The 16,321-nt window shown below is 39.5% G+C and overlaps 2 protein-coding genes across 2 annotated transcripts; both read right to left on the reverse strand.

Moving 5' to 3' along the window:
* Window positions 1-4,514: 4,514 nt before the first annotated feature.
* On the reverse strand, window positions 4,515-6,247 carry LOC146697241 (uncharacterized). Its single transcript, XM_085475861.1, has 3 exons — window positions 6,091-6,247; window positions 5,694-5,801; window positions 4,515-5,572 (listed from the first exon to the last, which is right to left on the reverse strand). Exons 1-3 carry the CDS (start codon window positions 6,137-6,139, stop codon window positions 5,418-5,420), a joined length of 312 nt encoding a protein of 103 aa, XP_085331987.1. The 5' UTR covers window positions 6,140-6,247; the 3' UTR covers window positions 4,515-5,417.
* A 2,624-nt stretch (window positions 6,248-8,871) lies between these two features.
* Window positions 8,872-12,596, reverse strand: LOC146697242 (uncharacterized). Its single transcript, XM_085475864.1, has 3 exons — window positions 10,386-12,596; window positions 9,989-10,096; window positions 8,872-9,867 (listed from the first exon to the last, which is right to left on the reverse strand). The coding sequence occupies exons 1-3, from the start codon at window positions 10,432-10,434 to the stop codon at window positions 9,713-9,715; spliced, it is 312 nt and encodes a 103-aa protein (XP_085331990.1). The 5' UTR covers window positions 10,435-12,596; the 3' UTR covers window positions 8,872-9,712.
* Between the last annotated feature and the right edge of the window lie 3,725 nt (window positions 12,597-16,321).

The following is a 16,321-nucleotide window of genomic DNA, read 5'->3' on the forward strand; positions in this document are numbered from 1 at the left end:
AATGTTGTATTAGAGCACGCTTACACAAGCTGTAAGTTTTGTTAAACTCTTTCAATATTCACATCCATCAGTATGTGCTTGATAAGTTCTGTAAGTAAAAGTATACTGTAGTTACATTAACATTTGATGGAAAATTTATGTTAGAATACATGTAAAAGCTGTTTATACAAAATACATATCTTTAGCATTTGGTTTCATTTCTGTTGTGTAATATGAACAACAGAAGCACAGGCCTTCTCACAGAGGCATGTGCCATCTTGCCATGCCTGTTCCAGAATTTCCAGCCTGAACCTGGGACAAACTCATAATTGGGTTTCCTAAATCTAACATATTAATCTTTCTCAGGATAAGGAGTTACCTTTTCTTTTTAATCAGGGCATGATTGTTAGGTGCACGAATACAAAAGTATGCTTTAGAAATAATGTCTCAAAAATATAACCTGCTGAATGGTTGCTGAACCATTCAGCAGATATCTATTGTAAGTATTATGACCGACTTGTATAACGGTTTTAATTTCAGGATTTAAGATTGCATTACCATCAAATGATCTAGATTGAACTCAGAGTACTTTGAGACCTTTATCAATATCAAATTCAGGAACAACTTTAAAATAAATGGCAGACTTGTTGACTTTATATTTTAATATTAAACAAAAGGGTGTTTTCACATGTAATTTCCACCTAGTTTTATACATTCTAAGGTATGAGGTGAAAAGTCTCAAAATTGTTGTCTACGTTTGGAATTTGTCAGAAGTTTGATAGAGCTACGAAGAACAACATTTGAAGATAGCACAGCATGCCTGTACACAATTTTGTCACAGTCCGGCAGTAGACCCAAAATGCAGACACGAAGGAACGAGGAAGAAAACTTGAATATAACATAAGGTAAGCAGTTTAATTAGGCTGATAAAAAGGTACAAAAACAAAAAGGCAGATACACACTGGGGAGAAACTAACTTGAACTAAACTGGGAGAAACTAAATGCTAAATACAAAAGACAAAGAACAAAACCTCAAACATGGTAAAAACCTGAACGTGATAAACTCTGGACACATAGAAACATGACGAGAACAACAGACGACCTGACAAACTCTGAATGAGAAAACACAAACTAAATACACACAGGAGGGTAATGAGGAATGGGGAACAGGTGGGAACACAGCTGGGACAAATCAGACCTAACAAGGGGAAGCAAAACTAGACATACTGCACAGGACAGGGGACCTTCACAATAAAACAGGAAACATGACAACACAAAACTTGATAACATAAGACACACAAACATGAAACACATAAAGGGTGAGGTAAACTTCAATACAGGGGTAGAAAACACGTGGGGCATCTAATAAACAAGTGAACTTAGCTAACCTAATGAACTTAAACATAAACATCAACATCAAAATAAACTAGTAGCCAGTATGTAAATAGTAATGACTAACAATAGCTTTAAGCAAAGTGCCAATGCTTTAGGTTGCTTTCATAAAACAGTTTCTCACCAACTTTTTTCCACACCAAAAATGTTTCGAACAGACAACCACATGTTTCTGGCTATTTCTTGCGAGCAGAATACACGGGTACTTACATAATGGTTGTGCAGTTGGAGTGCTCTCGTCTTGACTTTCCCATTTGTATTGCATGTAAAATCGACCTACCTTTCTCTGATAGGACCCAGCAATTAATAATTCATGTTTAAATTGAGATTTTACGTTTTGTGCAAGGAAATTCACAGTGTGGTTAAATAATCATTTCAGAAACACATGTCAACAATAAGTATGGAATGCAAGCGTCACTTTCTGTCTTCTAGAGCACGTAAAAAGTAAATATATTTCTAAAGGTGCTATTGACAAGAAAATCCCACCAGATGTCAGTAACAACCCATCCAATCCACGCACCCAAAGAAACCAAACCCTAGATATCTACCCTAGATATTTTACTGTATTTTCCCCACAAAAATAATGTACACAGTGTTCATCCCAACCAACACAAAGTTGCACATGCCGTGGTCTACATATACAAACAACAGGAGAATGTACTGAATACTGTCGCGAAATCAATCAATGTAGAGCAGTGTCACAAACCACGGAGGCCCCAGAAAAGTGCAATCAAACTGTGAGTTTATTAACAGCCCGGAGAAAACATCAACATATGTCTTCTGACCAAAATTCATGTTGTGGACACTTATAAAGCAGTGGGGTACACGCCCCCCCCCCCCCCCCCCCCCCCATGGCGTCAATTACAGATTACAATAGGTTCCAGACATTAGTCACAGTTAATGGTACATCTTGTACATCTTTAATGGCTATAAACAGACATAGAACTTCTCTTTTCTATAACACCTTCCATACAAGGTAATAAACTTCAAGCCCTCTGGGTCTCTGGGGCTAATTATTGACTCTGGTCATCTGTTGCCAAGTAGAGTAAAATATAGTGAGACACCAAATGAGTTAAGGCCTCAGGCCTGACACATTCCTAGATTATATGTGTTATATGTATTGTAAGCATGCATGCAATCATCCTTCTATGTTCTAGTTTCCCTCAGCATGTATCACCTGGACAGTCACGCCAGTGAAGCTTAAAACCCTTAATGAACCGAACATCAACTCGAAATAAGCACAAATATGCAATGTGTATGAAATGTTTCTAACCATACCTGTAATAAAAGTTCACATAATGGAAGGATCCTCAAATGAACATCTTCAATAAACAACTTTAATGCAATATCAGTACTGTGAGAAATATTATTAGATGAAATAATGCTGTAAAGAATGTTATTAATGCAGTTATAATGATGCCGATTATATGGCAGCAATAAAAGAATTTCTGTATCTCCACAATACAGTTACAGTCAAAACAAAACAAAAAACAACTATGCTGCATCATATCTTCTCTTTCAGTCTGGCAACAGCACCTCATCCACATCACAAGATCAGCATGATCAGCAGGGCAAATATTGCCTAGCATGGCGAATCAGGCCATGACAGCATCAACTGCAGTATCTCCACATGCCTCTTCCATAGCTTGGGGAAGGGGTATATGTGTGTGTGGATTTCGGTCATACACTTTCCATCTCCAGGCAGAAAAAGATTTGTTATAATGGGATTGAGGAATGGAGAATAGGGAGGGAGATAAACAACTAAAAAGCGTGATTGGACAGTGAACCAGTAACGGACTCTGAAACACACATGATAAGCAATACAGACTTGGAGTGGTCACTATTGTGAAGCATAATCAGACTATGATTACTGTATAGTACTGTAATTTACACAGTGTTGAGAGTATGCATCAATTGTAGGATTGTATGGGACTTACTTGCACAGTTGTATTGCAATTCTTTGACTCTTTTTGAATTGCATTCAAATGGCACCCTGTAGAGCTGCTTCATCTTCAGATTATTTCTATGCAAGACATGGTCCGGTGTTCTAAGCTGACCCTATCAATATTTTGAAATATGTTGTTGTCTTCTATTACTTTTCTTTGTATTTGCTGTACTGTTATGGCATTATTTTCTAGAACCATGTTTATGATTTCAGTCTCCAGTTCAGGAGACAGAAGACATTCCCGACCACCTCGTGTTGATAAGCTTTCAGCTCTGCAATACAAATAGTATACTGTAAAATACTGTGAATAGGCCTACTATGTAGGAATACAAAGTACGAATACACTTTCCAAGTACTTGAAACATACGTCACAGTATTTTCACAGTCTACAGAACAGTGCACAGGCAATACTGTGCTACACTAATGTACAGTTAGATTTCTTACCTATTCTCATTTTGGAAAGTCCAGAAAGTCAGGAGGATGGACGCTACATTGTACCTGCTCACATTTGGCTGTACTCTTTGTGATCTACTTAATACATTTTTGCAGCCTTAGTATAATTAAAAGTTAGCGAGGCTTTAAATTAATGGGCTCCACACTGCTTCCCCTGGTGGATACACATGACATTATCAGTGCTGTAAATAAACTTTGCCACTCATGGTTGCATAGGCCACATCACAGACAACGTTACAGTCAAGGGCTGAAGACCCCAGCTAAATGACAAGCAGCCAGTCTGAGCTCAACCTGTTCAAGTGTGCTGCATTTCTACCCAGGTTACTTCAGTCCACTAATTTCCTGGATGAAGCATACAGTGCTGTGAACAAGTATTTCCTCCCTTACTATTTTTTATTTTGTGTTTGCATGCATCACTCTGACATGTCTTAGAGATAAAACACCTACAACTAAAAACTGTTATCCAACTCTTGCATTTAGGATATATTTATGAGGTGATTACCCTAATATTGAGCTCCTGTTGAAGTATACAAAGAAGTACTTTAAGTTTGTTTCCTTTTATTTTGTTTAAAATGCATCACACAGCAGCCTACCTGTGCTCTGAGCCCCCATTGATTGTGGTAAAATTAAATAAACCAAAAGATTCTGCCATATTCCCAAACACAGTTCAGAGTATTCAAAACATATGCAAATATATGTTCTGTTTGCATGTTTATTTACTTTGGAAAACATTACATTCACGCAATACAGTATTTGGATAGGTCAAACCCTGAACTTCCCTGAATGATACATGAAAATATCAGTGACAGTCTTATTTCATATCAGGCACTTCAAAGTTGTTTATTTCTGCTCTACTGATACAAAATAGAATCTGAAGTGCAGCAGGGAAACAACATCATTCCACAGCCTCAGAAAAGAAATTTGAGGATGGCTGAAGATGCCAGCCCCAGGATGGCACTGGGACCAGTTGAAATAGTGCTGTTACACAGATCCCCTTCACTGCAAGATATAGAGTCAACACATGTTGCACTGTTTTGGCAGTGAAGCTACGTTAAAATGTGTAAGACATGAGGAGAAAACGCTCAGAAAACGTCGCAAAACATGATGTGACTAAGAGCCAGCAGACATTCAGCATTTATGTTATTTTATAACATAGTTATTTTCACAATAAAATAGAATTTTATTGTACTAAAAAAATATGTTTAATATCAGTATAAGTTCTCATATACAAAAAAGAAAACTGCCTAGAGTTGAACTCTGATCTGAGTCTCATTAACTCATTAACTTATGTAAGGGAACTACTCTTTTGTGTTGCTGCTGATAGACTCACAGTAGTTTATGTTAGCTAACTAGTGACAGAAGAGATAGCTCAGTGGAGAAAAGGGGGCTGGGGACTTAAAGGCAGTATAAGAGGGGCACATTTGTATAGCTCCTGGCTGCAACAATAAGTTTTATATTAAAAAACTAAATAAAAAGAAAGCTTGAATGAGTCACTGACTGTCTGATTACACCCTAAAATTAGAAGAATTATATGGCAAGATACATAAAACTCCTCAACACTGGATCACACGACCCAGGACCATGACACTACTGATACAAAATAGAGTCAGAAAACAGTGCAGCAAGGAAACAACATCATTCCACAGCCTCAGAAAAAAAAATTGAGGATGGCTGAAGATACCAGCAGGAGGATGGCACTGGGACCAATTGGAATAGCGCTGTTACACAGGTTCCCTTCACAGCAAGACACAGGCCCAACACATAATGCACTGGTTTGGCAGCCCTTTGTAACTACATTAAGACCTGTAAGACATGAGGGGAAAATTCTCAGACAGAAACTTTACAAAGCATGATGTGACCAAGAGCCAGCAGACATTCAGCATTTAGTTTTAGATAGAGCTTGTGATATGTGATAACATCTCACCTACTACTTTGAGAGAGAAACAACGGTCGAAGGCGAAAGCACAAGCTTTGGTGTCTATGCAGGATTTAGGATCGGCAGCTGTGCATGTGTAGCATCTTAATCCACATACTATAGAAATAAAAACACAATTTCACACACATTAGAAATTATTGAGAGTTTTTTATGCCCTTTGAGAGAGTTGCCAGAAATTGGGTCATATATAAGAAGTGAAATCTTAAGAAGTCTTCTCAGTCTGTAAAATATTCCTCTACTGACCACAAAATAAGTAAATATGTTTGTATTTTTAAGCCTGTTTTCTATGCCCCAATATTTACCAAGAAATGACTCCTTTAAAGTCTGCTGTATTCTACATATCTTTAAAACCACAAACAGTTGGTTTTAAAGATATTTTTCTTACCTGCAGACAGAGTCACACTCAGGATCAGAGCTCCATAAAGCTGCATCATGAACTCAAATTGCTGATCAGTCTCGTGAGAGAAAAAGCTGCTGCTAATCTTTTCTTTCTCAGCTCAACTTTCATGTTTGCTTTCAGAACCTGAGCTTTTGTATCTCTTCAAAGAGCTTCCTACCAAGTGATCCATATAACCACGCCCCCTCACTGTCAGTCACTGTGAGTCATAACCAAAGGACAGGAAAGCTTCCTCGTATAATTTAATAACAATAAATAAAAACTTCTATTTAGATAGCCCTTTTGAGATAACCCAATATTGTTTTACATTTAAAAAGCTTTAAAACAGGACAGTAGCATAAGTGTGAAGTTTATGCATTCTCCACAAGAACAGATTCTCGATTCCTATACTTCCGAGTGCTGAGCCTTTCTTTCTTAGCTCAACTTCCTAATTTCTTTTCAGACCTGAGCATTTGCATCTCTTCAAAAAGCCTCCTAGCAAGTGCCCAAATAACCACACCCTGTTAAATGTCAGCACTGTCAGACTATCAATTTATGGAAGGGAAGACAAGAACTAAGATTATGCAAAAACAAAATAAAAAGAAAGCTTGAATGAGTCACTGACTGTCTGATTACACCCTAAAATTAGAAGAATTATATGGCAAGTTGTAATTGTCAAATACAGTGATGATTCAGCTTATAAGTTTCAAATGATTGAAAATAAAATTGTAAACAAGGAAACCAAGAATCTTCAGTTTGTAACAGCTCTATTTAATGTGTACTATTTAAAAATATATCAGAGATAACATAAATACAGCAAAAAATCTGAACCTTCAATGTTTAGGAAGTCAGGACTTCCTTGTGTTAAGTTCCTCTTAAAGTATAAAAAAGAAGTACTCTGTAAATTAGCATAAAGTTTTTACATTTGTTTTTTTAAAACCAGCTGGTAACATTACAGAGCAAACTACCTCTGCTCGGAGCCCTCATTGGCTGTAGTAAAATTAAATGAACAAAAATATTTTGGTATAATCCCAAACACAGTTCAGAGTATTCAAAAAATATGCAAATATATTTTCTGTATTTTTATTTGCTTTAGGAAAACATTCAGAGGTGGGACCAAGTCATTGTTTTGCAAGTCTCAAGTAAGTCTCAAGTCTTTATCCTCAAGTCTCAAGTCAAGTCTCAAGTAATGTCAGGCAAGTCAGAGTCGAGTCTCAAGTCACTGGTGTAAAAGTCCGAGTCAAGTCACAAGTCTGAAACTTTGAATTTCAAGTCCTTTCGAGTCTTTAAAAAAAAAACGAAAAAATAATGTTGCAGTTATGCTAAATGTAAATATTAGACCATGTAATTTTTTAATCTGTGTTTTTCTCAACACATGACAAAATAGTGAACTTAGAAAATATACACAAATTGTGAAATTGCACCTCTTTAAAATGCAGCTCAATTAAACCTAGCTCCAAGAATAATTTTCACCGACAGTTCTGAGATAAGCTGCATGTTATTCTTGGATGCGGTTGTAGGACCGGCTTTAAAATCGCATGACAAAAATATCATACATATTAAAAAAAACTGAATCACCAACGTAGCCTGGACAACATTTGCTAGTTAGATGAAGTCAGCTATCTCATCTTAGCATATTTATATGCATATTTATAATCATACGGTTCTTGGAGTGAGTGCATACACTCATGAAGTTTAGTAACTTCCGGTCACTGCAACAAGCCCAGGTACAGTTTACCGACGGATGGGTGCAGGACCTTGAAATGCACCGTGTAGAACGAAAGACCATTGTACGTATCATAAGTTTACCAGTCTCACAAATCGTCGTCATAAATACACATTCGTTAACCGTTTATTAATAGGACCTTTGAGCTCAACGGTAATTAATTAGTAGTGGAAATAATTTCTGGTACCCATCACAGAAATGTAGCAGTGACAATAATACTGTATGCTGTAATCGTACTGGGCAATTAGTGATACAAAAAACCTGTTTTATCCTGTGAATAAAAGTATATGTTTTTGTCAGTGTACCATAATAACAGAAGCGAAACGCAATATTGTGTCAGGACAATTCAATATTTATGCACAATAAACAAAGGAGCATAGCACGACAATTTCTGTTCAGCGCCAGACTTGCTTGTAACCTATATCACCAATTATGTTATGAAAATGACGCATTAACTACAACAGCAGACTGACCTTCGTGTAAATGCTTGGAGCAGACTAACCTGTGAGCTGGAGTGTTCTGGGACGTTATATTTGATCTTTGAATGGCTGCAATCCAGACCATCCGTCACGTCTTTGTTACTTTGGAAACATGGCTCGAACAATTTCTCTTCAACGACGTAAACCGATAACAACCGATCTCTTTACCCGTCGGCTTCCCGTGGCTGTCATGCGACCGGCTATTGCAGTTAATAATACAACGGCTTCTTGACATTTTTGTGTTTCTTTAAATCGCTGTATAACTGATTTTAATTGAAAGCCTGCGTGCGCTAGTACCGCTTGCCACGAGTTCCCAGAATCCTTTGCGGTTCTACCCGTGAATGACGTCACATTTTCAATCTCTATATAATATGCATGTTAAATTTTATATTTGGGGTAAAATATCAAGTCTTTTCAAGTAAACCGGTTCAAGTCCAATTCAAGTCCCAAGTCATTGGTGTAAAAGTCCAAGTCAAGTCACAAGTCTTAGAACATTTTTTCAAGTCAAGTCTAAAGTCATAAAATTAATGACTCGAGTCTGACTCGAGTCCAAGTCATGTGACTCGAGTCCACACCTCTGAAAACATTACATTCACCAATACAGTATTTTGATAGGTCAAACCCACAACTTCCCTGAATGACAGATAAAAATAGCAATGGCAGTTTTATTTCAGGCACTTCAAAGTTTTCTTCCCTACTTGTCACGATCTGAGGAGACAGACTGTGCGGTGGTGTGTGTGGTGGACCCAGGTGCGAACACAAGAGAGTAGACCGGAGTAAACTTAAGCTGAAAGCGAGCCTTTATTATGGCTGATGACAGGTCTCACACAAAGCAGAAACACCGTGACTAAACTCAACTTAACTAAACTGGGAAACAGATACTGATAAACTAAGAAGACTCAAAGGACCATGATGATGAGTGTAAAGCCTGGCCGTGAGGAAATGGAGGGTGGGAACACAGACGACGTGACACAGACTGCATGAAACACAGAGACTAAATACACATGAGGGATGATCAGGGGAAGTGGCCACACATGGGAGCACATCTGACACACATGAACCTAAAGACAGGACAGGAGAAGTGAAACTAAATACACTGACATTGAATACAGAGTTTCAAAGTAAAACAGGAAACATGGAGATTAGACATGACATGAACTAAACATAACCCCGCAGACATGACGCATGACAGGTAGACGCACGAACCAGGGAGACTGAGTACAGGGAGATGACATAAACAACTAAGAAACAAAGGGCTAAACAGCACCCTAGAAATTAACTAGACGAACTAAGCTAAAGCATAAATGAAAACAAAAGATACATAAAACTCCTCAACACTGGATCACACGACCCAGGACCATGACACTACTGATACAAAATAGAGTCAGAAAACAGTGCAGCAAGGAAACAACATCATTCCACAGCCTCAGAAAAAAAAATTGAGGATGGCTGAAGATACCAGCAGGAGGATGGCACTGGGACCAATTGGAATAGCGCTGTTACACAGGTTCCCTTCACAGCAAGACACAGGCCCAACACATAATGCACTGGTTTGGCAGCCCTTTGTAACTACATTAAGACCTGTAAGACATGAGGGGAAAATTCTCAGACAGAAACTTTACAAAGCATGATGTGACCAAGAGCCAGCAGACATTCAGCATTTAGTTTTAGATAGAGCTTGTGATATGTGATAACATCTCACCTACTACTTTGAGAGAGAAACAACGGTCGAAGGCGAAAGCACAAGCTTTGGTGTCTATGCAGGATTTAGGATCGGCAGCTGTGCATGTGTAGCATCTTAATCCACATACTATAGAAATAAAAACACAATTTCACACACATTAGAAATTATTGAGAGTTTTTTATGCCCTTTGAGAGAGTTGCCAGAAATTGGGTCATATATAAGAAGTGAAATCTTAAGAAGTCTTCTCAGTCTGTAAAATATTCCTCTACTGACCACAAAATAAGTAAATATGTTTGTATTTTTAAGCCTGTTTTCTATGCCCCAATATTTACCAAGAAATGACTCCTTTAAAGTCTGCTGTATTCTACATATCTTTAAAACCACAAACAGTTGGTTTTAAAGATATTTTTCTTACCTGCAGACAGAGTCACACTCAGGATCAGAGCTCCATAAAGCTGCATCATGAACTCAAATTGCTGATCAGTCTCGTGAGAGAAAAAGCTGCTGCTAATCTTTTCTTTCTCAGCTCAACTTTCATGTTTGCTTTCAGAACCTGAGCTTTTGTATCTCTTCAAAGAGCCTCCTACCAAGTGATCCATATAACCACGCCCCCTCACTGTCAGTCACTGTGAGTCATAGCCAAAGGACAGGAAAGCTTCCTCGTATAATTTAATAACAATAAATAAAAACTTCTATTTAGATAGCCCTTTTGAGATAACCCAATATTGTTTTACATTTAAAAAGCTTTAAAACAGGACAGTAGCATAAGTGTGAAGTTTATGCATTCTCCACAAGAACAGATTCTCGATTCCTATACTTCCGAGTGCTGAGCCTTTCTTTCTTAGCTCAACTTCCTAATTTCTTTTCAGACCTGAGCATTTGCATCTCTTCAAAAAGCCTCCTAGCAAGTGCCCAAATAACCACACCCTGTTAAATGTCAGCACTGTCAGACTATCAATTTATGGAAGGGAAGACAAGAACTAAGATTATGCATCAGATTCTTGCCAAATACTTTAAATCATCCATCCATCCATCTTCATCCGCTTTATCCGAGGCCGGGTCGCGGGGGCAGCAGCCTAAGCAGAGAAGCCCAGACCTCCCTCTCCCCAGCCACCTCCTCCAGCTTATCCGGGGGAACACTAAGGCGTTCCCAGGCCAGCCGAGAGATATAATCTCTCCAGCGTGTCCTGGGTCTGCCCCGGGGCCTCCTCCCGGTGGGCCATGCCCGGAACACCTCAGCCAGGAGGCGCCCAGGGGGCATCCTTGTCAGATGCCCGAACCACCTCAGCTGGCTCCTTTCGATGTGGAGCAGCAGCGGCTCTACTCTGAGCCCCTCGCAGGTGGCCGAACTTCTCACCCTATCTCTAAGGGAGAGGCCAGCCACCCTTCGGAGGAAGCTCATTTCTGCCACTTGTATCCACGATCCTTTCTTTCGGTCACTACCCACAGCTTGTGACTATAGGTGAGGGTAGGGACGTAGATCGACCGGTAAATTGAGAGCTTCACTTTTACACTCAGCTCCCTCTTCACCACGACGGACCGGTGCAGCGTCCGCATCACTGCAGCCACAGCACCAATCCATCTGTCGATCTCCGGCTCCCTTCTCCCATCACTTGCGAACAAGACCCCGAGATACTTGAACTCCTCCACTTGGGGCAGGAACTCATCCCCGACCCGGAGTGGGCACTCCACCCTTTTCCGGCTGAGAACCATGGCCTCAGATTTGGATGTGCTGATCCTCATTCCCGCTCCAATGAAATTTATACATCCTTTCTTTCCTGTAAAATACTTGAAGCTATTCACTAATGAACAAATACTAACACTTAAGACTTTTATGTTAACACTTCAATTTTGTTTCTCGTTTCCCTTAAATCTGCAGTTGTTAAACTCTTGATCAACTGCTTTTCAAGTATTACAAGGAACTGTTAAGTATTGTTAGGTACTGATACAGAGAATCAGAAAAAAATAATAATCCTTAAGTAAAATATGTCCCCTTAATGTAGAAGAATTGCATAGTGTTGAAAAATGACACCATAAATCTTATGAGAAGCTATAAGCTTCCAATAAAGCTGGAAACAAGATGCTTGAAACTTCAACTTGAATCAGATCAACTTTATATAAAAATGAAAGCTAAAAACTGTTATTTGAAGCTTCGTGTTTAGGAAATATTTAAGTGGTGACTTTCTCATGTCGAGTTCCTCTTACTGACCTAAAATTCACCCTTTTCTCCACTCCTACTTTGATTCCTACTTTGCTTAAGTAAAATGAAATAAACAAAAGAAATCCTGCCTTCTTCTCAATCCCAGTTCAAACTACTGAAATAAACATGCAAATATATTTTCTGTTTGCATTTTCATTTGCTTTAAGAAAAACATTGCATTCAAGCAATACATAATTTGAATTCCTCAAAGTCTGAACTTCTCTAAGTGACAGATGAAAATAGCAGTAACAGTTTTTGTTTCATTTTATACGTCTGTGAAGGTTCTCAGTCATCCAGGTCATCGTAGTCAAAGGAGCTTGCAAAGAAAAGTGTCTGGACTTCTTTAAGTTGCTTGAAGACGTTTCACCTCTCATCCGAGAAGCTTCTTCAGTTCTAAGGTCAAATGGTGGGGAGTCCCAGATTTAAACCTAGTGGGAGTATCCCCCCACAGAGGGACAAAAGGACCCTCTGATGATCCTCTAATCGCCTGAGCCAAGGCGTGAAACTGGGCGTGGGTCCCAATCAGCCAGAGTTTCAGGTGAGTTCATTGTGAAACCTGGCCCCACCTTATCATGCAAATTCCTGAGGTCAGATGGCCCAGGATTATAGATGGCAGACAGTTGGTGTCGTAAACCACCACCTCTGTTCAAAGATGGTCGCTCACAGTGGACATAGATGGCTTCTTTCACTCCTCTTTCAAACCATCTGTCCTCTCTGTCCAAAATGTGAACATTGGCATCCTCGAAAGAGTGTCCTTTATCCTTAAGATGCAGATGGACAGCTGAGTCTTGTCCTGTGGAGGTGGCTCTTCTATGTTGTGCCATGCGCTTGTGAAGTGGCTGTTTGGTCTCTCCAATGTAGAGGTCTGGGCATTCCTCGCTGCACTGTACAGCATACACCACGTTGCTAAGTCTGTGTTTTGGAGTTTTGTCTTTTGGGTGAACCAGTTTCTGTCTGAGAGTGTTGCTGGGTCTGAAATGCACCGGGATGTCATGCTTGGAGAAAACTCTCCCGAGTTTTTCTGATACACCGGCTACATACATCTCATTTCACTCCAAAGCTGTTTCTTTCATCCTTAGTTCTACAAAATAAAATCAGAAAAAAGTGCAGCATGGAAAGATCATTCCAAAAGCCTCAGAAAAGGAATTTGATGATGCCTGAGGATAACAGCACCAGGATGGCACTGGGCGCTGTTACACAGGTCGTCTTTATAGCAAGTCATAAAGAAAAGTTATAAATCAGGCCAAAACATAATGCCAATACCAAGGTAGCCCTTGGTGACTATGTTAGCACCTGCAAGACATGAGGGGAAAACTTCCAAAACGAGTGAACTACTCACTGCCAATTCTGACAGACTAACAACGGTTGGAGATGACAGGACAAGATGTGGTGTTTGTGCAGGGTTTAGGGTCCGCAACTGTGCACCTATAGCACATTAATCCGCGTGCTGTAGAATGAAGCAGAACGCAATGTCAGACAATTTCATACATTTATAATAACTAGAAATATGTTTCTTTCGTTTTCATTTTGATTTGCTTTTTTTTTATTTGTTATCCTTTTTTTCACTTTAAAATCTGGGATCAATGTAACACCCGTAAAACTAAACAGTTGTTGTTTGCTGTTCGCTTAAGCTAGTATTATAACTCATTATTGACCTGCTAACTTTGTGTTTACTTAACCTTTTAGTTTCCTTCAAGCTTTTAAGATCATCTTTAAACCCCACTACATTTCTTTATCTGTCAAGGCACGCATGACCATCATGAAATATTTTTCTTATTGACAGACAGAGTCACACACAGGATCAGAGCTCCATAAATAGAATAGAATAGAATAGAATAGCCTTTATTGTCATTGTACAGAGTACAACGAAATTGGAGTGCCACTCCCTTGGTGCAAGTTTCAATAATAAATATAAATGTAAAATATAAAAAGTACAAAAAAAACAATCGTAAGTACTCAAACAATAGTATGTACAATATATACAGGATAGCAGCATTAATATAATGACAGTATGAATAGCAGCATAATATAATGACAGTGACGGTATGGAATAGGTTCAATTGTTTTTGTGCTTATTTACTACGGTGATAGCTCTGGGAAAGAAGCTATCCCTGAATCTGTTTGTCCTGGTTTTATGTGACCTGTACCGTCGGCCTGACGGTAATAGTTCAAACAGTTGGTTGCTGGGGTGAGAGTGGTCCTTGATGATATTGCCAGCTCTGCTGAGGTACCGAGAGTTTGCAGTGACCTCCAGGCTGGGCAGAGAGCAGCCAGTGATCTTCTGGGCTGTGTTGATGACCCTCTGCAGTACTTTCCTGTCTGCAGCTGAGCACCCTGCATACCATGTTGTTATGCCGTACGTTAGGATGCTCTCTATGGTGGCTCTGTAAAATGTCACCAGCAGCCTCTCCTCCAGGTTGTTCCTCCTGAGCACTCTCAGAAAGTGGAGACGCTGCTGGGCCTTTTTAACCACCGCTGTAGTATTTGCAGTCCAGGAGAGGTCATCAGATATCTGCACGCCCAGAAACCTCATGGAGTGTACCCTCTCCACACAGCTCCCGTGAATGTAAAGTGGGGCCAGGTCTGCTCTGCCCTTCCTGAAGTCCAAGATAAGTTCTTTAGTTTTCGTGGTGTTCAGTTGGAGGTTGTTAACTGAATAAAGCTGCATCATGAACTCAGATTGATGATCAGTCTTGTGAAAGAAAAATCTGGTACTCCCTTTCTTTCTTAGCTCAGTTTCCTGTTTAGTTGTCAGTACCTGAGTATTTGCATCTATTCAAAAAGCTTCCTACCAAGTAACCTAACCATGACCCTGTACGTGAAATCACTGCACACACCCACTGTTTTTCATAATGAAGACATGAAGCAAGATAATGCTATAGAAGGTTACTGAATAAAATATCATGGGAAACTTGGAAATTGCAAAGAAAAGGAAATGTGACGTCACAAGTTTTTTTCATAGTAAAATATAAATTTCATCGCTTTTTTCCACAAGCTGTGTTTAATTTACATACATTTATACAAATACAGTTTAATTTGATCAGATCAGATTTTTGTTCATTATGCTTTGGAATGAAAAGTTGTTTTTCAGTCTGTTGGGATTTTTTTTTATCAGCTAGGCTAAAGTATCTTTTTTTGTCAAGGGTGGGGGTGTTTCCAGGGCAAACTCTGGCAGTTAAGTTCTGAACTGCTGTCGCTTTTCCAGGGTTTTATTAGGCAGAATAAACAGTACATCACTGCAGGTCGTGATGAAGGCCTGAATGAGGGTTTCAGCTGCAGAGTCTTTAGGTTGTAGAAGGCAAATTTAGAGATGGATTTGATACAGTGGGGCAAAAAAGTATTTAGTCAGCCACCGATTGTGCAAGTTCCCCCACTTAAAATGATGACAGAGGTCAGTAATTTGCACCAGAGGTACACTTCAACTGTGAGAGACAGAATGTGAAAAAAAAATCCATGAATTCACATGGTAGGACTTGTAAAGAATTTATTCGTAAATTAGGGTGGAAAATAAGTATTTGGTCACCTCAAACAAGGAAAATCTCTGGCTCTCACAGACCTGTAACGTCTTCTGTAAGAAGCTTTTCTGTCCCCCACTCGTTACCTGTATGAATGGCACCTGTTTGAACTCATAATCTGTATAAAAGACACCTGTCCACAGCCTCAAAGAGTGAGTAGTGAAACTACAATAGGCAAGCAGCTTGGTGTGAAAAAATCAACTGTGGGAGCAACCATCAGAAAATGGAAGACATACAAGACCACTGATAATCTCCCTCGATCTGGGGCGCCACGCAAGATCTCATCCCGTGGGGTCAAAATGATCATGAGAACGGTGAGCAAAGATCCCAGAACCACACGGGGGGACCTGGTGAATGACCTGCAGAGAGCTGGGACCAAAGTAACAAAGGTCACCATCAATAACACACTACAACGGCAGGGAATCAAATCCCGCAGTGCCAGACGTGTTCCGCTGCTGAAGCCAGTGCATGTCCAGGCCCGTCTGAAGTTTGCCAGAGAGCACATGGATGATACAGCAGAGGATTGGGAGAATGTCATGTGGTCAGATGAAACCAAAGTAGAACTTTTTGGTATAAACTCAACTCGTCGTGTTTGGAGGAAGAAGAATACTGAGTTGCATCCCAAGAACACCATAC

Source organism: Copadichromis virginalis, linkage group LG12 (genome assembly GCF_057382275.1).
Source record: "Copadichromis virginalis isolate Kocher_CV1m ecotype Utaka linkage group LG12, C_Virginalis_male_GT1.1, whole genome shotgun sequence".
Lineage (NCBI taxonomy): Eukaryota > Metazoa > Chordata > Actinopteri > Cichliformes > Cichlidae > Copadichromis > Copadichromis virginalis.